This window comes from Dermacentor silvarum, chromosome 2 (genome assembly GCF_013339745.2).
Source record: "Dermacentor silvarum isolate Dsil-2018 chromosome 2, BIME_Dsil_1.4, whole genome shotgun sequence".
NCBI classification, from domain to species: domain Eukaryota; kingdom Metazoa; phylum Arthropoda; class Arachnida; order Ixodida; family Ixodidae; genus Dermacentor; species Dermacentor silvarum.
In genome coordinates this window covers 168,475,744-168,503,439 of record NC_051155.1, presented here as the reverse complement: position 1 = coordinate 168,503,439, position 27,696 = coordinate 168,475,744, and the positions used below count along the sequence as shown (strand labels likewise).

General features: G+C 46.6%; 1 protein-coding gene across 9 annotated transcripts in view; it reads left to right on the top strand.

Moving 5' to 3' along the window:
• The window catches only part of LOC119442078 (endophilin-A), a 105,637-nt gene that overhangs the window by 49,414 nt on the left and 28,527 nt on the right, over positions 1-27,696 (top strand). For all 9 annotated transcript variants that reach the window (XM_037706807.2, XM_049661867.1, XM_049661866.1 and 6 more), the window contains exons 2-5: positions 7,498-7,555; positions 24,548-24,670; positions 27,101-27,169; positions 27,310-27,382. In XM_037706807.2, the coding sequence (XP_037562735.1) occupies positions 24,626-24,670; positions 27,101-27,169; positions 27,310-27,382 (187 nt within the window). In that variant the 5' untranslated portion in view covers positions 7,498-7,555; positions 24,548-24,625. The remainder of the gene's footprint in view (positions 1-7,497; positions 7,556-24,547; positions 24,671-27,100; positions 27,170-27,309; positions 27,383-27,696) is intronic.

The following is a 27,696-nucleotide window of genomic DNA, read 5'->3' as shown; positions in this document are numbered from 1 at the left end:
TTCAAGCATGATATCTCCTCCAACTTTGATTAAATCGACTGTTCTTCCATCTTCTCCAGCAGCTTTTCCCCTGGTCATGTATTTCAAGGCCCTTCTAACTTCATCGCTAGTTATAGAAGGAGCCTCTGTATCCTGTTCATCACCGCTTCGAATGAAGGTAGCTTGGCGGCTCTGGGTACTGTACAGGGCAGTATAGAATTATTCCGCTGCTTTTACTATGTCATCGAAATTGCTGATGATATCACCCTGCTTATCTTTCAGTGCATACATCTTGCCTTGTCCTATGCCAATTTTTCTTCTCACTGATTTCATGCTGCGTGCATATTTTACTGCTTCCTTTGTAGTAGCGACGCATAAAGAGCCTATCGTCCATGAGCCAACGCGTATATAACTGTCTGTCCGACCCGTTCGTAATAAAGCTTGGCTGCAGCTTCGCGAACTCTCTCTCGCGTATCCCTCGTTTCCGGACAGACTATATCTGTTTGTTGGGAATCGTATACATACAGGGTGTTTCATTTTAGCTGCACCAAATTTTTAAAAATTGCCTGTAGCAGATTGCACAATTATAATCCGTGATCTAAACTACTCGATGAGGCGGCCATTACTTCCACGAGAAATCGAAACGCCTGATTCAATGATTAACATAATTAATTGCTCTAAATAATGTTTTAATTAATTATTTTACGGCACATCTTTCAATCTACGAATTATAGCCGCTAAGTTCGCAAGGCGTATCCACTTGGAACGAATTCTCAGGACTGAACCAGTTTCGAGGTATTCATTTTCAATGTGTACGACGAAATGCATGTGCGTTCCAGTTAACTTTGTGCTTCAATGCATAAAACAGCGTTTTCCTCCAAAAGTTAACTGAAACGCCCATGCATTTCGTCGTACACATTGAAAATTGATATCTCGAAACTGGTTCAGTCCTGAGAATTCGTTCCAAGTGGATACGCCTTGCGAACTCAGCGGCTATAATTCGTAGATTGAAAGATGTGCCGCAAAATAATTAATTAGAGTAATTATGTTAATTATTCAAGCAGGCGTTTTGATTTAAATTTGGTGCAGCTAAGATGAAACACCCTATATAGCAGCTGGCTATGCGAGGGAAATCTGCAGCACAGTGCGCAATCGGCCTCGCACCCCCTTCCCCCCGACGCGCGCTGGTCTGCTTCGTTGCCTTATGCTGCCGTTGCACGCTCGATTTTGTTCCGCATAAGTTGCGTACACTTTTTGTAGATATGTTCCACTTACTTCGTGGAATCTATGTGGAAAGAGGTGAGGATGTTCCACTATGTGGCAACTTACGTGGAACAAAATATAGTATTATATATATAGTAACCGAGGCAAGATGCTTCACCGCGGAAGAAGAGCCGAACATTTCGCAGGAGCACAGCGGCACAAGCGGAACATTTTCGCAGATACGTTTCACTTATACTTTAACGGAACCTGCGTGCAACGCGATTGAGAGTGTGTAGCAAGCCGCCGCGCTTCAGCGCACCAGTCCACAAACCCTTCTCTCCCTCACTGACCCCGCCGCCACTTTCTCTCTCTCTCCTGTCCTCGCTTCTGTAACCGCTGTCTCTTTATTATTCACGACGTTGGTCCTGGGAGACTCGCCCGATCGCGTCCCTAAAACTCTTTATTCTATTATCTGGCCACTTCGCTCGGCTTCCTTTGTGATCCCGTTTCTGGAGGTCGAGCGAGCCTATCAGTACGCTCTTCCGGCAAAGTAAAGACCGTACTTGGCCGATACGGCCGACCCTCCACCCCCTGTACAGCCTCTGCTTATTGCAAACAGTCGCCAGGAGGTTTGCTCGTATTTGAAGCGTCCGTCCTGTCGTCTTTCTTGTGTGTGACTTTTGCGTCGCTCGGGAGCGAGGTCGGCTCGATCGCCGGCATTCCGTGCAAGAAGAAAACTTTCGGTGCTCATGTGGCGCTATGGATACGCGTACGAAGTTCCGAACACCTTGCGTAGGCAGTGCTCCGGGTTTATCGCGTAGAGGGAAGTTATAAGGGCAGTTCTGGGCGCATGCAGGAGAGGAGACGTACGCAGAACTCGTGCTTCCGACCGACCGCCGCGCGGAATCGCAGGAAATAAGTACTCTCCCTTGTTGCGGACGCGGTGCTATATAGATGACCGGTTTTGCGAAGTGTTGTCTGCGCGCTTTCTTTGCGTGCTTCTTACTTTCTCGGTTTATTCGTATGCTGTCTGTTACGCCATCCTTTCGTTTCCGCCCTCTTACGTAATCGCTTCTCGCGACAGCTTAACGAGTGCTCACGCATTAAATTGTGGGAAGACGTGTGGTTTATGATCCCCCACATATGTATTTCCTCGTCGGTCGAGCACAGACGAAATCATCGAACGCTGCTGGCCCGATCGTTCCTTGTTCTAGCTCTATAGCTAGAGCGCGCGACGCGCGGAGCTGCGTGACTTGGCGCCACTTCGTTGTCGTCGGTTAAGCGCCTATGCTCGCCATAAAATAATTGTCATAAATAATTTTCGTGGAAAAGGCAGCCCCACCGTTTGTGAAGCCAACAGACACAGAACTCACGGCAAACGTGTGAAAGAACTGAACTCTCTCTCTCTTTTAAGTTAAACGGCAAAGTTTATTATAGACGATAATTAAACTGACGATTTGCTTCAATAATTTATGGCTGTTGGACCGCTTAGCACGAGATCACGTGATCAAATCTCGGCCACGGCGACCGCATTCCGATAGGGGCGAAATGCGAAAACACCCTCGTACTTAGAAATATTTAGGTGCACGTTAAAGAACCTCAGGTGGTGCAAAGTATTCCGGAGTCCCCCACTACGGCGTGCCTCATAATCAGATCGTGGTTCTGGCACGTAAAACCACGCAATTAAATTTTTACCTTAATTATCGAATGCTAGAACAAATAGAAACTTCCCGCCAGCGAGGGGAAAAAAAAACAAGTGCTAACATTGCATGCACATTGCGCACGTACTAAATATGTATTGAATGACAATAGCCATTTCAGGGAAGTTCATGATTGAATAGCAGCAGCTGATATTGCCACGTGTCCTGCGCTAGCATAATGTTCCATAAACGTCCTCGCCTTCGACTGTTCTTATCGTAAATATACGGTCATTAACCAATAAAATTGAGCGGGTATACATAGTCGGCAATTGCGTCTGTATTTCCTTCACTTAATCGAGTATGCCATTTCTTCCCGCAATTTCGTGCTTTGCTTTTGTGCTTACATGTATTGCGAGTTTCCATTCCAACGCCAAATAACAAAAAAAAAAAAGAAACTTTTTGTTGTTTTGTTTCTGTTTGGGATGCTTCCCGAAGTGGAATCAAGCATGGAAAGTGCGGTGGGGCTATATAGTGTGGCGAGCGCTTGGCGACCGACATGTGCGTGCGAAATTATCTCGCATACATTATCCGCCGAGGTCAGGTAAACACCGCGCACTGTTATAGACCAGGCGGCTGCAGCGCGCGTGCCTGCCCCCCCCCCCCCCCCCCCCCCTCGTCCCCCGGAAGTGAGGAAGATAGTAAAGGCGCGGAAGGGATTAGTGGCCCCCTTATAAGGGGTATGGGCACCGAGTACTTCGCATTTACCTGATGGACGTCGGCGCGGTGGCCCTCGCGGCGTGCATTTCTATGGCCGATGGTTAAGCCTCGGTGGCCTCATTTCGCCGCTAACGAGGAAGCCTCTCGGCTTACGCGCGCCGTATATAATAAACATGTTCCGCGCCATGGATGGTCAAGTCTTCCGTGGTAATATTCGCACGCATCTCCAGGCTGAGCTTCTTGAGTACCGCTTAACAGTGAGAAAAAAAAAAGAAAGCTTAGAAAAAGAAAGAAAGAGACTGACACAGTTCTGAGGAAAGCGCTGGTTAGGAGACTTTATAAATATACGCGTGGATTCGCAGCAAAGCCGACTGTATGCGCATCTGTGGGAACAGGACAAAAAAAAAAAAAAAAAATAGGGCGTGCTGCGCGGGACCAGCATGATAAAGCTCAGGCAAACAGGGCTGTTAAACAGTACTGTGAGTTTGGTTGCACTCAATACTGCGAGTTTGGTTCTTGCAGTGATAAGACTATCTGCCCTCGTTCTCGTATATACCAGAGAGGGCACATAATTCTTCGACACTCACATGATATTTTATCTCGAATAGTGATACCATGCACCATCGCGCGGCACGCTTGTATATTTGTGCGCGTACATCGTTTTATTTTTTGCGAGCGCAATTTTTTATTTTTTTTTGACCGAGTTATCGGTGTTATCAAATTAATGCTCAGCGCAAGAAGCGCCTATACTGCATCCGAAAGTTGGTGAATGGTGTCGCCTCTGTCCAGTCAGATTGCACGCGCAACGCGAATTTCGTGCGCACATTCTCGACTGTGCGCGATCATCAGTCTTTACTCTGGAATGTACGGTGATACATGTATAATAGCGGGCGTATTTCACCCATTAGTTTAGATTCGACTTCCGACGACTGAGCTCGCCGCTATTGCTGTGGTTTCAGTGTTGCTGGCCTTGTTAGGGTTCACCCAATAAAGAGCTAGGTTCCTAACGCAAACTTTTGGCACTCTTTGGTTATTCACCTTCACTGGAACGCGACAATATGGAAGCATCATCCGGCGCACTAAAGCTACCAAAGTGATCGCCCCGCAGAGAGGAAGAGGTGGAGATAACTTTATTGAAAGTAAGAAGGAATAAAGGAAGAAAAAAAAAACAGAAAAAACAAAAAAAGAAACAAAAAACGGCTAGACGGCTGGATTTTTTGCTTGCGCCTGCGAGGGGGCCATCAGTCCAGGGCTCCTGCGACTTTCGCTGCCTCCAGGGAAGGCCGTCACCGACCCTTATGCTGTCCATTAATGGTCAATAAAAGACGCGAATCGATATATTCCGGAACTCCCGCGATGGCATAGTGGCGAGAAATCAGGCGGTGAATGTAGAGCATATGGCGTGCAGTCCTTGCATTAAAAGGTGATCAAAGTAGAGAAACTGTAATAAAGCAATCCAGGCTGCCTATAGCTATATGTGTGTTGAAATGCTCAACTCTATCCGCATTTGTTTGGTGCTAAACGGCTGCTTTGAACGGGGACGAAGAAGAAAAAAATGGGAAGGCCAGAACGACAGAAATCTGAGCAAGATGGGAGTGAATCACGGTACGGAAAGGCAGGACTATACAAGACACGGACGCAAGAAGAACGTGAAGGACACCACAACCTGATAATGAAGCGATAACCGCGAACAGAGTGTCCGCGTTTTGTACGTATACAGCCTTTTATAGGGCCTGTATAGTACTAACCAGATCGTATGTGAAAAGAAAAGGCAACGTTAGAAGCGGTACCATACAAACAAGGCCAGCGGCATGCAACGTGCGCGGTAGAGCCAGTCACGCATCACTCTCGCAGATCCCTGCGGACTATAGATGCTGCGTTGAATAAATTTTTCTCTCTATAGATTTCTCTCGTCGGTAATCAGTTAAGCAGTGGTCACGATACTGTGATAATTAAGAGACCGCTGCTTCGGCGACTGTATAAGCTCAGCTGCATGCTTGAAAGTCGTCAGCTTGCGCTTTCGTGAAGTTCGTGAAGCGTGCTCTGGAATGATTCTCATAGAGTGGCAGTCAGTGGCTTACCTTTGACCACACCGACCATATCAGCAGCTCTGTGCGCATTTCGAACAGTGTAATTTCGATTAGGAACTTGGCTTATTTAAGCGAAACCTTATTTTCGAGTGAGCGACATTGAGATTATTTTTGAAGTAAAATTTTACGCGCGGCCATGTTGCACACTTGAGGCAGTTTGCGGCTTACGCAGGGCCTTGTGTATACTGTTCTAGCCTCGAGTAACAAAAGTTGTGTTGGGTGTTATGCCACGTACACACTAGCGGAAAAACGCGCGCGGCGCGCCGCCGGCGGCAAGACGCGCGCCGCGAAAGCAGCCGCGAAACGGGTTTTTGTTGCCGCGGCAGGGATCGCTCCTGGACCGATTTCTTGCGGTTTGCCGCGTGCCGCGGATGAAGGAGACCAATGAGAGCGGCCCGCTTCCGTGACCTGCGCGCGGGAAACTGGTGCCATGCGGACCCGCCCGACCGCTTGTTTCTCGTTTCGCACTATCATCTGCACGCGTGAGCTCCCGGATAGTTCGAGAAGGGCAGAGGAGTCTAGTATGTCACGTGATTGCCGCAGCGGCGCGCCGCCGGTTGGTGTGGCCAAGCTAAATTGGTGTGGCCAAGCTGTGGCGGTACAAGCTAAATTTTTGAAAAAGAAAGATAATGAGAGGTATACAAAAATGCTAGATAAAGAACATGTGTAGTATACCTGATTAAATCAAGCAGGCTAGGTGACTATTTGTCGCCACCCCGTTTCAAAGGGGATGCCAATAAATCATCATCATCATCATGGCCGCCCTGCCGCTGCTGCGTTTTGCCGCCGGCGGCGCGCCGCGCGCGTTTTGCCGCTAGTGTGTACGTGCCATTACGTGCCGCCACGGCGGCTCCGTGGCCGCGGGCTTGTGAGAATATATCCTAGCTGTGCACTATTTAAAAAAAAAACAAAAAAAACCAAGAGTTATGCAGCCTCGAGTGCATGCGTCCTGGCAACTTAGCTCCGTTGCTTACACTGTGTACTCATGTACTGCTCAGTCACAAAACACTTTGTTCGCACTCGCAGCGAACACGAGAAGGAAGGGTCGCGTTGCCGCCTTCCTTCGCTGCATGCCACCCCTCGCTCACAGCAGTCCCCGCATGTAGCCGTGGCCACGCGCAGCGACGTGTTGTGCAAGGAAAGGGTCCAGTCACTGCGGAACCTTTCCTGTATACACACTTCGCCGCCAAATTCTTTTTTTCCCCCTCTCTTTTGGTGATGTCAGTGTTGTTTATTTAGCTCGCGCGAAATCTTTCCCCCTGTGTTTTATTTCAGGAGCTTCGTTTAGTATACATGAACAATGCGCGAGTGGGTCGATCGGGTCAGAAGTCGAGCTGACCCAGCCCGACGCGCGACCGCGTTTACACGCATCTCGCCAATCGTGCACGCTGTGGCAACGTCAAGCCGCCACTTGCAAACGGTTTGACAGAACTCGGCTCGACACTCGCTCGTGCCGACCCGCTATAGCGTTTACTTGAACCGGACGAACGGTTTTCTGTCCGACGAGTCTGCTCTACCCGACTTTACCGGTTTCGAGCAAGCTTATATGTTCAGAATGTGTCCGTGCTTGCGCAAACTCACATAGCGCGCGCGCACACAGACACACACACACACGTACGCGCGCGTTACGCATATTCAGCTAACAATTACCTTCTGAAGTGGCGGTCCATTGCCTCGGCTCGAGCGTATATAGTTATCCCATCGCGGTGACGGGCCGAACTCGGGTTTCTCTGCAATTAAGGGCTCTCCTTGGGGAGTACAGAGGGGAACGTTCTCCACGCGTATAGGTTCATTAGGGCGAGTTTCGCGAGTCGCGATATAGCGTTGAACCTCTATATACGAACTTTCGCGTGTGTTCCTCTGTGCAGCTGCAGGTCTGGCATGGGCAGCCCAACGCGGACGTGAAGGCGGAGTCCGGCTGCGAAGGTAAGGCCTCTCTTTGACTAAAGCTCCCTTACGTACGCCGCGATGCTGCAAGTACGTGGTGCCTAGAACGGATGTTTACATGCCGCCGCGGTGTCGTTCAAACGCCGTGTGGCTTTGAATGACGCGCGATGTCTGTGCTTGCCTCGCTACTATATGCCTGAGAGAAACGCAGAGCTATAGCTATGTTTGGCGTGTCTTCTTACACCGCGTTATGGAAACTTACGCGAGCGACAGATGATCGCGACGGGAGAATTTCCGAGAGATGTAAGCCTTACAAAAGCTGCAGGCACGGCTCCAGGCGAGAGTCTCAGCCACTGATTCCTAGTTTTCAATCGTCAAGAAGATCTCTAGGTCACTCATTGGCCTGTAAGGGAATACAGTGTTTGACAAAAAGACAGTTTCACATTACACGACAGAACTTCAAGCAATCCAGCTTGCACATACAGCTTTCTTTCTTTTTGCTTTCTTTCTTTTTTTCCTGTCGAGTAAACGATACTATATAGGAAACACTCTTCCTGTCTCACGAACGGTCCTCTGCTCTACATTCGTTTGCCTGTCTATTATCAACTACCAATTTGGAATTAATTTTCGTATATCCGGTACACGAAAAGAAAATATAATTTGGAAAAGCAAAAATAGCTCATTTGGCCAGTAATGATGAACCCGTGACAGCTACAAAATTTTGACCATTCATAGGCTGCCCTACTGCAGAAACGCCGAATCGTCTGTAGTGCACGCGCATAATTTGAACGCTCCTCATCTCTCTTTCTTGCACTCCCCCTCGTGTAAGGTAGCAACGCAAGAAACAGTCTAATTAACCTCCCTGCCCTTCCCTCTCCCTCTTTCTTGACCGTGCCTATCGGAATTTCATCAGCCTTCCGGCGCGCATGCGAAAAGCAAGCATAAGAAGTGCGAAGCTTTAGCTTAACGCTCCGACGTTTATATATCTAATTATATGTGCGAGTGCGGTGCTGTCTCATTCGCATGCAAATCTGAGATTCCCGATGAAGATTAAGTATGCTGGTGCTAATTTTGCGGAAACACGAAGGGCCTCACATTAAATTGGATGTGCCAATGAGGATTAGATTTGCTGCAGTCAGCGGAAGTAAGCGTATATGCTTACGTGTTCCGCATCTGCGATTAGGCGCACCGCTTGATCCTTTCTTTGCTTCTTTCCATTGTGCGGGTGTTTGAACTTTTTGACTTTTCACCTATTCAACAGGGGTGGAACGATCCCATGCGCCTTGCGCCAAATAGAAAATTAAAAAAAAGAAAAAAAAAACAAGGGAGAGAAACCGTGTAATTTGAACACAGTCGGTTTTTTTTTTTAATTATATATAGAAAGAGCGGGCCCATACAGCGTACACTCGAGGAATCTCGTCGACGGCACTGCACCGTACTCGGCGAGGGCCTTTCTTGTTGTTGTTGTTGTTCTTTCATTTTTGTTTATACGCTGATCCGATATTTATAGCGTCGCCTAACTTTGTGTCCGCAATCTCTAAAAGCCTTATTTTCCACAGCGTGTGCGTTTGTAGCCGACTAAATTGGTTCCACTATTACACGGCGGCTGCGCACACTTCGTTGTAAATCCTATAAATGCGTAAACGGGACCGATGGGTTTTACGCTTTGTAAGCGGCCCCACAATGCACGGAATTTTCGCTGCCGCTTTATGTTCTGTACAGGTTATGCAGTGTCGAAAACCCTGTTTTTAAAGGAAAAGCTAAGGCAGAATGAAACCCTGCAGCTCTGGCGGTTTCTTTCTGCCTTTTTTTCTATCTTTTTTTTTTAATTTTTAATCGAAGTAAAAACTCAAGTGCCACCCAATTTCGCGACGAAAGAACATCGGATCCCATCCAGACTAAAAGCAACGTGTACGTGTTGCGTCAGATAATGAGATTTTGCCCTCTTCGAATGTGCGGCAAAAGCTCTCATCGAATGGCGTAATATACCTTCCGAAAAGCATCGTTTCTGCTGTGCATGCACATATAGTGTGTCCTAGCTAACGTTATAGCCAAGCTGCTTAAAAGAAAGAATATATATATATATATATATATATATATATATATATATATATATACAGGGTGTTTCAGCGTACACTTTCAAAAATTCTTAAAGGTTGTCTGTGGCAGATAGCACAATTCTAGTCCATGAGCTGGTCTACGCGAAGAGGCGGACACTACTTGCACAAGAAATTGAAATGCATAATCTAATAATTGACCCATATTTACTAGTTAAGTTTTTAACTAATTACCTGATGGCCCATATTGCAATGTACAAATTGTAGCCGTGGAGTTCGCAAGGCAGATCCACTTGGAACGAATTCTCGGGATGACACCAGTTTCGAGCTATTAATTCCGGAACTTTGCGGAGAAATGCATTGGCGTTCCAGTTAGGTTCTTAACAAAACGTCGCTTTTTGCAATGAAGCACAAAATTAACTGGAACGCCTATGCATTTTTCCGCAAAGTTCGGGAATTATCTCGAAACGGGTGTCATCCCGAGAATTCGTTCCAAGTGGATCCGCCTTGCGAACTCCACGGCTACAATTTGTAAATTGCGATATGGGCCATCAGGTAATTAGTTAAAAACTTAATTAGTAAATTTGGGTTAATTATTAGATTATGCATTTCAATTTCTTCTGCAAGTAGTGTCCGCCTCTTCGAGTAGACGAGCTCATGGACTAGAATTGGCCTATCCGCCACGGGCTACCTTAAATAAAGTATATATATATATATATATATATATATATATATATATATATATATATATATATATATATATATATATATACAGGGTGTTTCAGCGAACACTTTTAAAAATTCGTAACGGTTGCCTGGGGCAGATAGCACAATTCTAGTTCATGAGCTGGCCTACTCGAAGAGGCGGACATTACTTGCACAAGAAATTGAAATTTCTTGTGCACGTAATGCACAAGAAAGAAAGGGGGGGGGGGGGGCATTACGCATGCACGTAATGCCCCCCCCCCCCCCCCCCCCATTAAATCTGATACCGGTGGCAGTTATAGCGGTCTCACGACACCGGGCTGAAATCTGCGTTGTTTTTAGAACACACTCGTAACGCTCCGTAGCACTTGCATACGCAATGCATTGCAAAAACAGCGGCCGCGGCTGTTCAAATGCAATTACCGATCGGTGCTCGCGTGGTCGCGTGTATCGTTACTTCAACCGCATTGCAAAATGCCTATTTCTGTTTGCATTCATGTTTCCAAACTCGCTCTTGGACATCCTTGCCGAAACTACAAGTTCCATTTCTCGACTTGTGCAAATTTAGGCGACGCATGTAGCCGTCTCATTATACCCGCGGACTTGTGGGAAAAGAGAAAGCAAGGGAGTAGCGGGGGGTGACGTAGAAGCCGACGCGTCAACACTGCCATTTGGTAATGCATATATGTGCCTCTGTTTTCGTTTGTTTTGTTCTCTTCGGCCTTTCTGGAAAGGGTGGGAGGGGGGGGGGGGGGTCAATTGGCTTCCTCGATCACACAGGTAATACAGGCGTCATTGTGTCGCCCGTATACAATTCGACCGGCATGTCGTACCGTCCTTGGGCTCATCGTTCCAGCAAGTCGTTCGCTCGTCTTGCTATGGATTTTCTTAGTTTGCTGTATATGACGTTTGCTTCACGCATCGGTCTGTTGTCTGCTGCTGTTGTCGTCTGCTTCTGCTGCCGTCGCCGCGCCCTTGCCGGCCGAAGGGCTGAGCACCAGACAGACGAAAGGGGCGCAGGTTGTTCCTTGCTCGAGTCCGCGCCCCTTGTGGTAGTACGTATTTTCCGTGCGCCGCGTGGAGTTTTAGAACCCCGAAGGCGCGGCGCGGCGGGTATTTCGAGGCTCGCGACCTTGCCGGCGGAGCGGCAGCGCTGCGTTTCCGCTTTGGTGGGTCCCCCCTTTGACGCCCTCCCTCCTTGACGCCAACAAACACCAGCCGTGGGGTCCCTTCGTTTTCTTAGCCGTATGTTCCTCACGAAAAAAACGAAAAAAAAAAAACGGAAATGTTCGGTCAGCTTATTTTACTTTTCCTCTAGTCATTGGAAGCTTCGTGTGTCTTTATCCTCAGTCTTCTTTTTTTTTTCTTTTTTTTTTCTTCTTTTTAAAAAGTTTTGTATGGGAACACACATTCCACGGTTGCGTATGAGCCAGAGATGCCACCGCGTTGCTGCCTTGACGAAGACAAACGCTCTTGTCGAAACGTTGGCATTGTACTTGAGCCTCGTTCAGTTAGTCTTCGTAGACCAACGTCCTCCGATTCTCTGTCGGTTAGCGCTGCTTTTTTACAGGCAGTAGTAGCGTGGGAGAAATGTCGAGTGCATTTTTAACAAAAATGCAGGAATCGGGGTGAGGAAATGATTATTCACGACGCACGAGCTCATACCCTTTCACGCCCTTGTACTCCGCGTCACAGCCTCCTGCAGGCATGTATTGCTACGGGTTGTTCCGAAAGAAAATAGAATTATGTGCGAACCAAAGGGATCGCAGAGAGAAGATGAAGAAAGAAGAGGACGAGAAATACGAAGTGAATGAACCTGCAAAATGGCGACTATAGTGTGGTTAATAAAGTGTAGCGTTTAAATCGGAGTGGCGTCTCCGTTACAGTTGGTGGCAGCGGTGGGATCCGAAGAATGGAGGGGCTAGAGGACGTGGTAGCGACTCAGCAGAACTGATGACCTGATGTCACATTCAGAGATAAATACAGCGTTTTATTCTATGGTGCATGGTGTGGTCTCCTCGTTACAATATGTACCTGTCAGGGCGCTCCGAAATGCATGGGAGCTAGTGGTTCAGTGCAGCGCGCCACGTTTTAGACATTTTAAACCTGTTGTACGTAGTGCTTTCGCATGACAAGCGCTCAAAGAAAGTTGACGTGACCTTTAGTAGTGCTGAATAAATTCTGACCAACCACTGTGGAAGTGGCGCCCTCCACGTGACCGTCAGTCTTGTCACTGGGTAGGCATGGGAGGAATAAAGGTACCGGAGGTGCACAAGGTCTGTCCCAAATGGTCGCGCTATGAGTCGGCAAAAAAATTGGGCAAGGGTGTAGCTACGGCGCTTTCTCTCCCTCTTCACTCGAAAGAGCCCGGTTGACCTCTATAGTACAAACCGAACTGTTGCATGGCAAGGCAGAATTTTACGCTTTGCAATTTTGGTTCAGCCCATTTTTAGTCTTTGTCGAAATAGAGATCGACGAGCAAGCGGTACAGAGAAGCAGTATGAAAAAGTAATGAAAAAGCGTGAAAGAGCAAAGCAAGCATCGGAGTCATTTTGATCGTGTTTTTGACTGCCATAGGAATTCTGCACCACGATAATGACCCTGCGCACTCTGCATTGAAAGTGCGCGAGTTTTTGGCATGCACTTCCGTCACTGTGCTGCAGGAACACCGTCCCTACTTGCCGAATTTAGCCCCTGCGGCATTTTTTCTTTTTTTTCTCAAATGCGAAATTTCGGGGATGTGGCGATGATTCGAAAGTAAACGACATCGCTGCTGAAGCGCTTAACAGAAGACTTTCAGGGATGCTTCCAGCAATGAAAATATAGGTGGAACCAGTGTATTGTGTATAATGGGGGACTATTTTGAAGGTAACCACATGGATGCACCTGAAAGTCTGAAATTAATGTTTTAAACTTACTCAATGGCGCTCATTCACGCAAACCGGTTGCCAAGTATCGAATCGGAGTTCGTCCGACGTGAACCTATAGTCCTTCGTGCTTTCTTAACGATTGTATCACTCGTAGCCCGGCGATTGAAAACAACCGCAATGTTCTCACAGTGTCTTCACAAACAACCACAGTGTTTTCATTCTTCCTAAGAAGTGGACGTAATGAATTCCATAATGGAACCGATGTGCGACATCAGCCGTGAATTGGCCGTAGCTAATGTAAGAAATTATTGTCGCTCTTCTTATCGATAATGATTTAATTAATAAATTGCCGTTGATAATGGCGTCTGCTTGCTGTATTTTTGACGTATTTCTTTTCCTTTCTTTCTTTCTTTCTCTCTTCTTTCTTTCTTTCTTTCTTTCTGTCTTTCTTTCTTTCTTTCTTTCTTTCTTTCTTTAACGACCACCATTCACCCGCACACTTTTCTCTCACGCCCACCACTCTATGGTGGCCAGGGCGTGTCCCGCGTAATTTAATCACGCGGCCTGAATAAGCAAAGACGTGATTAGTGGACTTAGCTCGGTGAATAATTAGCACCTCCGTGATGGGTACGCGATGTCGGGAACTTGCCCTCTCCCTCGCCGCTCCTCCGTCTGTTCCGAGGAACGAGGAACGGCACGATGCGCGGAGGAGGAAAAGGATTTGTCGATGGGCCGGCCGCGCCTTCGAAGAGAGGAAAATAATCTGTCGAGTGCACGCTGGCCATTCTCTTCTTCGCCGGCTTTCGAGAGCGTGAAGTATACACGCCTGCTTCTGCCAGACCATTTCAGCTGGCTGGGCTATATATGGTGGCTAGCTGGGCTATAAAGAAACGCCGCCATCTTTGGCGGTGACGCGGGAGTCGTAGCTTGCCAGCGTGACGTTGTTCCCTTCAGTCAGTTCTGTCCAGTACCAGCAAAAAAGAAAGAAAAAAAAAGAAACATTCTTCGCAGACGTAGGCCAATTTCTGAGCTAACTGGTACATCAAAGACAGCGAAGCTGTAGAAGCGAGTTTCAAGCACTAGGGGATCTGTTTGCTGGTTTTCAGTGACGATGGTGAGATTCATCGCCGACACCCTTGTCATACTCATACGGCCGCTTCGGGGCTACCGCGCGGGCTGCGTTGCTGACCACGCAGCGGGTGTACTCTTTCGCCCTCTCTGCCTACGCCTCCTAGATAGCACAATGCCTGTGCGCTACGATTAATGAAGTCATGCTATCTTGTCCGACTGCCATGACGCCTGCGGTAGATAGGATGTTCCACATTCGCCGCCAAGACCGTCAGTGGTGGCGCTGGCTAACACTCCCAGAGCTCGTTCTAGTAGACAGAAATGAATACCCCAGAAAGTGGATGGCAAAACGGTGCCGCGGTAGCTCAATGGTAAGTGCATCGCACGCGTAATACTATTCTAGTACACTCTAGTAATGCGAAGACTTGGATTCGTATCGCGGCCAGTTGTTTTTTCATCCACGTTCATTTGCATTTATTTACCATTTCTTTAATGTTTGTTGGCTTTTCACGATTTGACATAAGAATCGGGCTCCTCGGTTTCTTTTGTTCTCGTTCATATATACGTACGTATACATTTACCACGTGACGACCTACCTCTACCCCGTGACATGCACTTTTTTTTTTTTTCCTATGTGACACTCCTAATGCTAACGCATTAAAAAGACGCAGGGTCTGTTGCGCAACGGCGTGTTGCTACATCCTTTAAGACAACCCGTACTGTCGAACGGGCCCCTTTGCTGTTGACAGGCACGGAAATAAAGTACCCCGTCGCAGTGGCTCGCTGGCTATGGCGTTCTGCTGGTTACGAGACACGAGGTCGCTGGTTGGAACCCCTGCTGCGGCGACCGCATTCCGATGGGGGCGCGGATTGTGAAAACGCGCGTGTATACGAGTATAGCATGTATTTGGTGCACGTTAGAGGGACACTAAAGAAGAGACAATACAAACAAAAAGCTGCGCTTACTGTGAAAGGAGGCTTGTTAAGGCGGAATGGACGCCAAAAGTAAATGCTCGTGGCGACGCCGCCTTGAAGTTTCCGCACTAGCTCGCCATGACGTCATGCATTTTGACGCTGTCTGCTCTGGCCTAAGTACTTTCTTTGTCGATGGACTACATAGTTATATTGGGGCCAAATACTGAACTTTGCAAGTTTCGAGCGCATTTACTGCGCCACAACAACCCTAATACCATTAAAAAAAATGTCTTTAAGAAAGTTATGACTGTGTTATTGACGTACCGCCTTTGAAGTTCCGGCGCCAAATTCAAGAAATAGAACTTTGACCTTCATGCTCCCTTCTATAGTGATCGACCACTTAACTCGAAATTAATATATATATATATATATATATATATATATATATATATATATATATATATATATATATATATATATATATATATATATATATAGAGAGAGAGAGAGAGAAAGAGAGAGAGTGTGTGTGTTCCAAAAGAGCATTTTATTAGTCTGAGCTGAATTATAGTGTTACCCCAGCTGGTCAAAATTTACCCGGAGCCCACCACCGGGGCTTTTCTCGTGCAGTTTCGGCGAGAATCCCTGAAAGTGTTGCGTATCAATTTCTTGCTGTGGCACACGCGTGGCAAAATATCGCACCGATAACGCGAGGGTGACGCCGATCGATATACGCTGTCATCGCGGGGTTTTCCCAGCCGGGCGTTTTGTGTGTCGGGTCAGTAAACTCGTCCACGAAAGCGGTAGCATCGCGTTCCCAACCTTCCGAGAGCTCATTTCGCTTATTAGGACTAAATATAAATCGAAATACTTAATTGAATAATTAAGATAATTACGGTAATTTACTTTTTCATTAATTACGTTGCGGCACATATGTCAATCTACGAATTGTACCTCGTGAGCATGCAATGCATATCGACTTAGAACGAACTCTCAGGAAAACGCTAGTGTCGGTATCTTAATTTTCGTGTCCGACGAAATGCAATGGCGTTCCAGTTCTGCAGTTATACTTGTGTGCTTCTATGCATAAAATAGCGTTTTCCTAAAAGAAAAAAAAAATAAGTGGAACAACAGTGCTTTTTTTACCTTAGGTTTGACGGCGAATTTCTCGAAACCGGTACCATTAATACGATAATATTAATATTAATACACACACATATACACACATACACGCCGTTCTAAGCTCCCCCATTCCCTCTCTACCTCTACCACGTGACCGGCTTCACACACGCACACTTTTTCCCATAGTGTTTCCTACAATAAATACTAGAGGGAACTCTGGCGCCTCGATCGTTCAGCCACCGATGGGTAGTAATACATCCATTTGTCTGACCTTCGTGCTCGTGCATTCAGACGTTCTTGTGGCTTCGCTAATTGCGCTTTATCGGCCTTCACTGGCCTAAATCTCACAGAAATTTATACTTTTTGTTTTAAATGCAGGAGGTGATAACTCTGCAAACGCGCATAATTGGTGCGAATTTCAGTGGTTTCGCTTGTCTATGCGCCCGTGGCGTACTGGTTTCGACATCGGGCTTCTGTGCTAGACGTCCTTTGTTCGAATCCTGCCGTCGGTCAGTTTTAGTAATGTTTATCTAAGTATTCATATCGCAGTACTTGCAGTACTTGCTTAAACATTATTCCTTTGCAAGGTCGCGAAGACGTTTGAAGTCAGAAGAACGAAGTTTAGGCAAATCCATGTAACTACCCATAATTCCCATGCTGGCTGAACCGCTCTGCTTGCAGCTCTCGTAGACTGTAGCGCCATGGTTCCCTCTAGTAACTGTATGAAACTCAATGCTTCTTCCCTACTCTGACAGTCTTAATGCTAACGCATTAAAAAAATGTTGCAGTTTCGCCCGAAAGGCGAAGCATCATTTGCGATAGCAAATTAGTAGAGCTATACGGAGTAGGGATAATAGGTTTATCGGCTGCATAAGCTTGGACACATTCGTTTACTAACTGAATTAACAAGCGTGGTGTCAGCGCGCACAAGCAAACATGAATAGATCACTATCGATGACCACAGACAACCACTGTCAAAACGCTGGTGCGAACGAGCGCGACCGCCGCAGCGAGCGAAGGTTCGTGCTGTCTATCGCTTCAACGTGAACTGAGCGGCGAAAGCACAGTGCATACAAAGGTCAGAGCCGTCTGGAGATCGCTTTCAAGATACGGTGCGCGCGACAGCCCGCGCCGACGTAATGTACAAGTGCGCAGTTGTTGGCCTCCCTCCCTCCCTCCCGCGCTGCCTTCCCGCTTTCCTCCTTTCGCGTGATGGGAGATTGAGTCGCCAGTTCCCCTTGCGCCCGGTTGCAAGATACGCATTTGGTGCCGCAGCACAGCGTCGCCCCCCCTCCCTCCCCCCCTTTCATACCTCCACGGCTTTCGCGCGACGGAAGTGGCGTTTGCTCTCCGCCGTGCGTTCGCTCTCCGTGAAAGCACGCGTCCCCCGCGCACTTTCACTCGCACTTATACGGTGCGCGGCGACGATTTTATCGCCCTTGGACAATATACGGAACCTCACGGCGGCGACGGCGACTGCAGAAATCCGCCTGAAGTGTCCATATAGTTGCTATCGCAATAAAAGCAAGAGAGCAAGCGTGCAAACTGCACTGCTGGCCCGTGCAGAGGAGATACGACGCACGTGTTCACCTATTGTACTCTCGTTATCTAGAAGGAAACGTGAACTCCTTGTCAGTAAGGTGTATGCTGACCCACGCTTACGCGAAAGTCGCCCAGCAACGCTATCGCTCCTGCCTCGATAATCTCACGAGTAGCACGCGCATGATCCGCGTTCCTCGCCCGAGCGACGCAGTCATCTATATAACAGTGGCGTGCAGCCGCATGCACCTGCATGGCCATGGATGTCGCGGGTGTTGGGTCACATGTGTATTCACGTGCGTGTTAATTTCCTTCGTTCTGTCCTTTCCTCGCTGTTGTAATGTGAAGTATCTCGCATTTCTTTCTAGATAACGAAGGTACGGTAGGTGACCGCATGTTTATGTGCTGTATCTCCTCTTCACGTGTCGGTGCATATCTCATCTTCTTGCTTTTAAATGTTTATTTCGTACCTGTTTTTTTTTTCTCTTGTTTTTGGCCGGGGGGAGGGAGAAGGCTTTTACCTTCATCAGTTCTTGAACGCATATCCTCGTAAGACCGCTGTTACGTTAAATTTCACGCCACCTTCTGTACTCCTCAAAATTAACTCAGTAGCGATTACTTAATGTATTCGCGCCGGATAGGATGCCAAATGCATGCGTAACTGTATTACGCAATTATCATTTTCACTCCTGATAGGATGCCGGATGCATGAGAAACGGTATTCGTGTGGTTTAGTCATTTTATTACCGCCAGCTTTCGAGAAAATTGACACTGATTTGATGTAGAGGCCTCTGTGTCGTCACAGGCGACGAGAAGCAACCATAATTAGTTCGTTTTGAAGACCGCGAGATAACATAAAAATTTCGGTTGCAGCGCCAACATAGCAACCCATCTCCATCTTATCATCTCCGTGTTCAGGCAAAGAACAGCAGTCTTTTATCGAACATCATGAGACGGTTCCTTTGTGGACCTACTGCATAGAGATGGCTGCTCCTGCCATGTAACGGTTGTAACCCGGTGTTTTGTTTCTTTTTTTTTTTTTAGGTAGTTGTGTACTCCGTAATTACGGTACGAAGCCTTAATTCCTCGAGAGCGCCACAAGAAAATTCGTCAAGCGCAGCGTGGCTTCGGACGTGAGAAAGGCGACTTATCCCGTCACCAAAAGCGGGGGTGGTGGTTGCGTGGTAACACAAACAACTTAAGAGCCCGCTAGAGTCAGCTGGTTGCGGTGGTTGAAGGCCATACAATGACCGTGTCGCCGACAGCTGCCAAATTGGCCCTTCCAATTGATTGTTCGCTTCTCTTGGAAACGCAGAGGGACACGCTTTTCCCTCTTGCCCCGTGTAAAGCCCGCGCGTCTTATGTTCATCAGCGGCTTTAGTCCCGTCGAGTGCTTAATGGACTCTGCTTTTGGCAGCACGGTCATAGTGGTATCTGGTACCACCAGACCGCCACAACTTCATTAACTTCGATATTAGGCCGCCAATGCCAGCTGGACGTCTGTAGCTAATGCTCAGTTCATAACGAATCGGCTTTTAAATTAAGCCTATAAGAAAACTTTATTCAATGCACGCTGACACGAATAGTTCCGCATCATTTTGCACAGAAGTTGAAACCGAGCGCCGTAACAGCGCTCGGTTTAAAACAACAAAAATGTCTATTTGACAACGCTCAAACAAGTGCAGATGTATTAACAACGCCAGTTACGTCGATGCAAGCTGCTCTGATGAGGCTGCTCTGGTGATGCAAGTACGCGTACTATCGGGGAAAGCGTAACAACCGAATGCGCTATAAAGAGAAGGGAAGCGCCAAATTAAATAAACTTAATGATATACCTTCACTTTCTCAGTGATCTCTCTCGTCTCTCTCTCGTTGGTTAGATTTTACCGCCGCACATTCGTTTCATTTATTGGTCTTTCCTGTTTACAAAGTCTGCACGCAGCAAACCGGAGGAGCTGAAGAGTATTTTAGCCCGCGGCCGTCTTCCCCTCGGGTTAACTTCTCATTTTTGTGACGGGACGGGGGTGTCAAACACGTGATCCGCGCAGTTCTCTCGAGTGCAGGTCCCCATAAAATCCCCACACACTGTTGCTCGATACTTCAGGCAGCTCTTATCCCCATAGCGGCCCCTCGGAAGCCGCTATACGCGCATGATGTACCATGGTGTATGGAAAGTGCTCGTGATTTAGGTCACCGTTAAATGGACGCCAGGTTGTCAAAATTATTGCAAAGCCCCTCTCTCACATACCCTGTGGATGTACCGTTGTGTCAAAAAAAATGGGAGATGGAAGAAAAATGCTGTTTAGCTAGGTTGTTAGGGGAAACTTCTTGCAGAGTTTAGCTACCGCTAATTGTCAAAGTACGTGATAGCATGCTTATAAATTTGAGAGATATGTACTTTTCATGTAAATGTACAGTGACGTCACATCCAACTCCCATGCTGGAATCGCCGGAATCTATGTGAAGCGTCGAAACGTTCGCGATGCGGTTATTTAAGTGCTATAAAAATGTTCGTCGCACGCACCGCATTTTGCGACGCATTGCAATTATGGGCCCAGCATAGCGTTACAGCGGCCCCCAGTTCAGGATCGGCCCACTTGTTCCGACGCGTGGTAGAGCGTCTCGTCAGCTGCGCGTGCGTGCGTGCGTCACACACGGGCGACCTTGATGATGATGATGATGATTAGTGGGGTCATTTGTCTCATTTGTCAAAGTGACGATTCCATACCTCGTATCTCTTGCAAACTTGCGATCCGTGTACACTCTGACGCGCTCGCGTATACGCTCAACACGCCCCAGAGGTTTTTGTTAGATACCTCCAAGTGGACGAAGACGAAGTCCGTCTATAGTTTCCTAGGTATGCATGACTGTGGCGCGAAACTCATAATCAAGTATACCTAGGAAATCTAAGCACCAACTTGCCCAAGAAAAAGTTCTTTTGGAATACCTTCTATAGTATAATACCATAAAGAAATGCGTGACCGATAGTGGAATCGAACATCGTTCTTCCAGAATGCTCTTTAACCATTAGGCCAGGATCGCACACATGCTTCTGTCGTGCCAAAGTCACTCTTTGAAACATGTGTGGTGTGCGTCACGTGCTAGTTTCTCTCATTCTTTCCGATCGTGGCATCTAGCGCTTTGAAACGCTGTGTAGACTGCATTGCTTTCGGGTTCGGCCCATATTTTGTCGTCAGACGGATACCTACAGAGTGGGTGAGATCCACCTATAATGCTCTCGCATTAAAACCAGATGAGTTCAGTGGTCACCCGAAGGATGGGGGCAGTTTCATACGAAAGGAAAAGTTGGCATGCAGAATGCATGCACGGAGCTACAATGGAAACTCATTGATGTCCCTCGGAAAGAAAGCTTCACATTTAAAAAAAAGATATTCGTCCTGATCCGGATATTGAACCTGGAACCACCGTCGTTTCGTTGCAGTCGCTCTGCCAGCTAGATAACCATGTGGTTGAAAGATGCCAGGGGGAGGGGGAACAAATCGACGAACTCGAAATTAACACAAATATTGTTGGTAATCTATACGTTCTACGCAATCTCGCAAGGTAGTTTCACTTGCACGAAACACCCGGTAGTTCACCATCACCGCCACTGCAGGCTTGTTTGGCGAAAAGGACAGGACACTATTTAAACAAAGGTGCGGCGACGCTACCGTGAACTTCTCGCCCCAGCTCCTTCTGACGTCATGGAATTTGGCGGCGTCTGCTCGGTGCTTGTTCATTGTTTACCACCTGTTAACAATGATTGCGTTGCGTTCGGAGGAGAGGAAGTTTGGGGTAAACGTGACAGATTTTGGCAACTTATCATTCACAAGAAGGGCCCGGATACGCGAACAGTATACCTTCAGTAACCACCGAAGTCATCGGTGCCGCGATATGGGCGCGAAATTGGAAGAGGTCGAAGTTACCGCTCCTGATCAACTCCTTTCAGCCAATGAAATGTAAATAAAGTTTAGAAATATAACCGACCAGCAGTACAAAATTCTGACGTTGTGTTTCTGGCTAGCTTTTCTTTAAATCCTTAGCAAGTGATTACCGCACTTCTTGCGCAAGAAATTTTGCAGCGCGTTTAATGCGGCCATAGGCTTGTGCATGCTTGGACGCGAACGGTCTGTGACTGGCAGGCGACTGGTTTGGAATGATTAATTTGCTCCCTCAAGAGAGGATGTGGTCTCTTCAAGAAAGCTGTGGAAATACTGCTGTACACGTACGAGACCACCTCGATGTCGCTTGCAGATATTTTTTTTTTTTTTCTTTTTGGCTGGCTGATATGTTTACGGTTGCTGACCAAGTAAGATGTAGCGCGTGTGTAGCGCGTTCTTTGCCTTCATACCTCGAGCGCGCTACGGGGAAGACTCCTTGCTTCATTTGAGATTAGCGATATGCAAGTTCCACCTGCGCACTTGTATCTTTTGATCGAATGGCGTGAAATGTGGCGGAATCTGCGCATCACGGATTTCCGCTCTATTCTATGCCAGCCTTATCATCCACCGTTGACGGCCTGATGATCTCATTGATAATGCGGGCAGAGCGTCGCTCTGCATGACCACTGACGAAGCGCGAAAAGGAATAGCACCGAAAAAACCGACGCTAACGGTATCTTCGACTGGTTACCTCTATCCCCCGAAACAGAGACTGGCAGATCCGGCGTACCCCGAACGCAGAGGAAGAGGACAAGCACGCAAGCCGAACGTAATAAGAAATCGCGGCCCGATTCTAACCCCCTCCCCCAACTTGCTCATTCTTTTTTTTTTTTCGACACTTTACACACTAAGCCGCGCACACTCATAATTAAACATGTTCGCGTATAGCTGAATATCATTAATATAGACTTTAGTTAAGCAACTGCTGTGGATGATATTAAAAAAAGAAAAAAAAAAGAGAAAGAAAGCAATCATCCGATAGCTCGATCCGCATTCACCATGGGGTGTCTATCATCCTTACGATGTTTATAAGCGCCGTGTTGCAGAGTCGCCGCGTTCCATATATCGACCTGTGTACGATCGCTTTCCTTCCGGATCATGTTACCAAATTTCTTTCCTGTACTCGGAGGTGCGGGGTGCGCTCGTTCAACAGTCCCCTCGCCCCCCCCCCCCCCCCCCTTTTTTTTTTCTTTTCTTTTTTTTTTCTCCTCCCTCCCTTCTCGGGCCGGGCCCATTTATTGCGCAGAGTAAGGACTCTTCATGCAAGGTTTGCATTTATAGGCTCACCAGCGCCGAGATTCGGCTGCCGTCGACGGCGGCGGCGGTGGAACGTTTTGAGGCCGTGCCACAACGATCCGTCTGCCGCGCCTCTTCTGCCTGCACTTCTCGAGCGAGAAAGCTCCGCGGGGACTGCAGTCTGAACCGCGGCTTGTGTACGACGCGGAGGGTGCCGGCGTCCGTCGGCGGCTGATTGGAAGCAAGGCGCAATTAGGCACAGAGGCTGAGACAAATTGCATTCACCTCTCCCTCTCTCTCTACCCGTCGGTTCGAGGCTTCGTGCGTAGGCGCGCGTATGTGTTGTGCGTAGCAATGGCCGCCGCCCGCCTCCCACCCCGACCTCATAGAGGAGGTCGTGCTCCCCACACCGCTTCATTCCGTGACGTCGAGCGACGTGCGCGTCGCAGGCGCGTCCTTCTTCTTTCGCACGAACATGAGCAGAACAAGCAGCTTGGTTATCTTAAAGGGACACTCTACAGAAAAGTTATTTCAGCGGTATTATTAAATTTTAAAAATCCACTCTTACTGTGGGAAGATGCTTTGTAAGCCAGAGACGAAGGCAAAACCAACGACGGGTGGCGCCGCCGCATTGAAGTTGCCGCATCAGCTCCTCGTGACGTCATGGATTCAGACGGCGTCTGCTCTGGCCTAGTTAATTTTTTATTGGCAACGCTGGACTACGTTGTAGTTTGCTGAAAGCCAAAGATCGTGTTAAACAAGTTTCAAGAACATTTACTGAGCCACAAAAGGCCCAAATATGAAAAAAAAATTACTTTGAAATTTGTGACATCATTCTGACGTATAAGGGCACAGAGCTTTCCGCGAAATTTAACAAATTGAACTTTGGCCTTTTATTTTGTCTTCTAATAATCAACCTATTGCCTTGAAAATAGGACATAACGCTCTGTCGTTTCGTCTTTCTTTGTTCGTCATTTTCTGCTATACTTTCCATCATGTTTACACACCAACTAGACCTGCAAAGCATCTTGCTCGGCTGTATTAAAAGATTGAACGTCCACAATAAAAAAAAAATGGTACTTTTACCTTTAGACGAGGCTTGGTAAACCAAAACAGAGGTGAAAATGAGAGACACGTGGCGCCACCACTTCGAAGTTCCAGCGCTACCTAGCCCTGAGGCCATGGATTCTGACGGCGCCCGATCAAGCTTAGTTAATTTTTTTCATCTGTAAAGATGGACTGCATTGTACTCTAAAGGGGGTAAAAGTGTGAACATAGTGAGTTTCGAGGGCCTTTACTGCGCCATAACTGTCCAAATACAAAAAGACACATTGAAATCCATGACCTCACTCGGATATGTCAGTGTGGGGATTTCAGTGCGAAATTAAAAAAAAAAAAAGAAGAGCTAAGTTTAGCCTTCGTTTTCTATTTGAGTAAGCAATCTCTTACTGCGAAGTTAACGAAAATAAGAGGTTTTCAAAGAATTCTTCATCAGCCTAAACTGATTTAATGTGTTGTCTTTAGTGTCCTCTGAATGTGCGCATTCCTTTTCTTTTTCTCAATCCTGCTTTGCTCCAGAAAGTGGCAGGGATTCGGTGAACAGGGGCAGTGGACGTGGACGTGCGGTGACAGCCATATCGTGGCAACTCTGAAGCTATGGCGTTCGCAGGGCTCAAGAAACAGATCAACAAAGCCAATCAGGTGAGACTGCTGTGCCCTGCATTCCCTTTGTTGCATGTGCATTGGAGGCTGCACTACATGTTGTCAGATCGTTTGAAGCGGTGAAGTCGTAGTGCCCACGTGAAACACGCATTCCATGAAGTAGTGACTCCTTTTTTGGTCATTCACACACAGATACAACTCTGCACAAATGTGCGAAGTCTTTTGACATGGTTCGTCAGGTGTCTGAGTTCTAAACTGTCGCCTGAATTTGTGCAACCCTTGTCTCAATTAACGCATGAAGCACAGAATACAAAACTGCCACCTGTGATACTAAATCGCTAAGTATATTTCCTAGCAAGACAGGTCATTGTCCTGTTCACTGTTGAGACCATGGTTGTTCTGTTAAAGGTTCATTTCAGTGGCCTTATTTTCAGTCAGGAAAGGAGTTACTTGATGCCATCCTTAACTCTGCCTTCCAAAACCAACTTCTGGCCTAGTAGAACAAAGTAGCACTTTCTTTCTTTCTTTTAAAAATCACTGAACAACCGAGACACTTCCCAGCCTGTAATAGAAAAGCTGCGACTTTATCCCAGCAACTGATACTTCTTGTTTTTTTTTTTTTTTTCTTTGTTTTTTTTTTCCACATGAAAAAGTGTGTGTGGCTTGCTACCCATGCACATTTTCGGTGCTAGAGCAAGCATATATGACTCCTTCATCTTAACAAGGATATTTAGCTTGTTCTTTGAATAGAATGTCATATTCTTGCAGAAGCTAACAGCTGCTGTCATTATCAGTTAAACACAGTTAACAGCTGCAGGAGTATCAGTTAAACCTTAGTTGCTATTTATCTGAAATTACCTTAAGAAAAGGAAGAAAAAGAGAAAACACCCTAAATTAATAATAAAAGTGGTGTGGCACGAGGATGCGCAGACAGCCAGGTTCAGAGAGAATTTGTGCATGTTCAGCCATCACCGCTTTCACTGGCTGCTCTATGAAGCGTGGCGCGGCTTCACGGCACTTCGGACTGCATTTGGGGTGCACGAATTCTGCCTTCAACTGCGGCTTCACGGAAACATGCTGAGCATTGCCACAAAGCAGCAGCTAAAGGGAAAGTTTCTTTACAACGAACTTCGCATTTTGTAGGTTTCTTAATGCTTAGCATTAGGAGTGTGTGAAGTGTGGGAATCCGGTCATGTGGTGGTAGAAGTAGAGAGGAGTTGGGGGAGCTTAGAAACATGGTAGTGCTGTCCATATATATATATTGCAACTGATGGTGGTCAGTTGCACTTCGCTCCTTGAAGAGGCAGGACGTGTGTCAACTGAGCTCCTGAGCAACACTTTGCAATGTGGTGAACGCAATTTAAATTGTCGATCCGGGACCTCAAAGAGCTGCGACATAATGCTAATGGCATTTCTCTCGCATTTACTGCTATATTGCTACTGAATTTTTTTTAAATGCTTCTTGCGAGTGAAAATGCTGCAGTTTGTACATGTGTTCGTGTGTGCACGCGTGTGTTTTGTTGCGCATCTCTGACGACGTGACACCTTTTCATTAAATTGAGAAAGACGTGGACGTGCGGTGAAGCTCGCAGCAGAGCACTGCGCATTTCACTGTGTTGCGATGGACAGATCAGTGAAATCACAATGCTCTAACTCCGTATCATTAAATGAATTTCTCCTTGCTTCAAGTTTGGTCTGTACATCAGGCCTTCGTTTTGTGGCCGCCGTTTGTAGTAGTTGCCATTCACTCCTGGTGATGTTTCTAGATGTGTTTATTTTAACTGTCATGTCTAACTCTAACAAACTATCTTTGATCGATTCCACTTTATTCAGGCTTCATACACGTATCACATGCATTCCTCTTGCAGCAATAGTTGTAATGATATTTTTCATGCCAAAACACGATAGAGATATTGCACAACCTTTGTAGTAGTTGCTTTATGTACCTGTGTGAATTGCGAAGCATATTTCTTTCTGCCTAATGTTTTGTGATTACCACAAAGGACTAAAGTAATGAGATGCAAAAGTAATTTTAACAGAATTAAATGTACATCTCCATCTTGTAAAAAATGTGACTATGCTACATGTAGTAGCTACTATAAGTGAGCCAACTATACAGTACAGATATGCTGTGTAGCCATGAAAAAAGAAAAAAAAGATTTACAAAGGGCATTTCGAGCAAAACCTCAGTGCTACCATTAACAGTGGAAGCTGCTTTCCTGCCTGGCTTTGAGCTACGTAATGTTTCTATAGCGACAAAGTAATCACAGTACCAAGCCATAGCGACAAGCCATCAAAACATTGTTGCAAAAGCCAAAAGGAGAAGTGCTACTGCTGTTAACAGAGGCATTGAGGATCTACTTCAGTGGCCATTTGCGATATGTTTTTTGGTAGTTTTCTTTTTCCATTTTTCTTTTTTCTACCAACTGTGTATCTTATATTGATCTTTCCATGTTACTTACATTGCAGTATGTCAGCGAAAAGATTGGAGGAGCGGAGGGTACCAAATTCACGGACGAGTACATGGAAATGGAGAGGGTGAGCATTATTTTTTTTTTTGCATTTTCTTTTATTTAGTGGCACAACTTTTCAATTAAGTATACATGCTGTGTCAACATGGTGCCATAATAACATCAACCAGCTTTTTTGCCTTTGTCTTTTTATTTTTCTTTCTCCAGAAAATAGACTTGACCAGCGAGTTAGTGGAAGAGCTGATTGTAAAGACGAAAGAATACCTCCAGCCAAATCCAGGTAGTTATTCTATCTTTACAGTGTTATGCTACCCTTTTAGAATATGTTAATGGGCTGATTTTCATATTTCACTGTCTAAAGCATAATAAAGAATGTGTTCATTTTCTTAGGACATGCCTCTGTGTTACTTTCAAAATAGTTTATCTGTGGTTGCTGCAAGTCTTTAAGTGGAAGTGAGGAGAACTCAAGCTGAGCTATCACTGCAAGCTATGTATGCTGGCCAGACTTCAACACAAATCTTTGGGATGCAAGGCACTACGTAAAGATGTAGAAGTATGTTTTGAAGTTTGTTTTTAGCAGCGGATACCCCATTG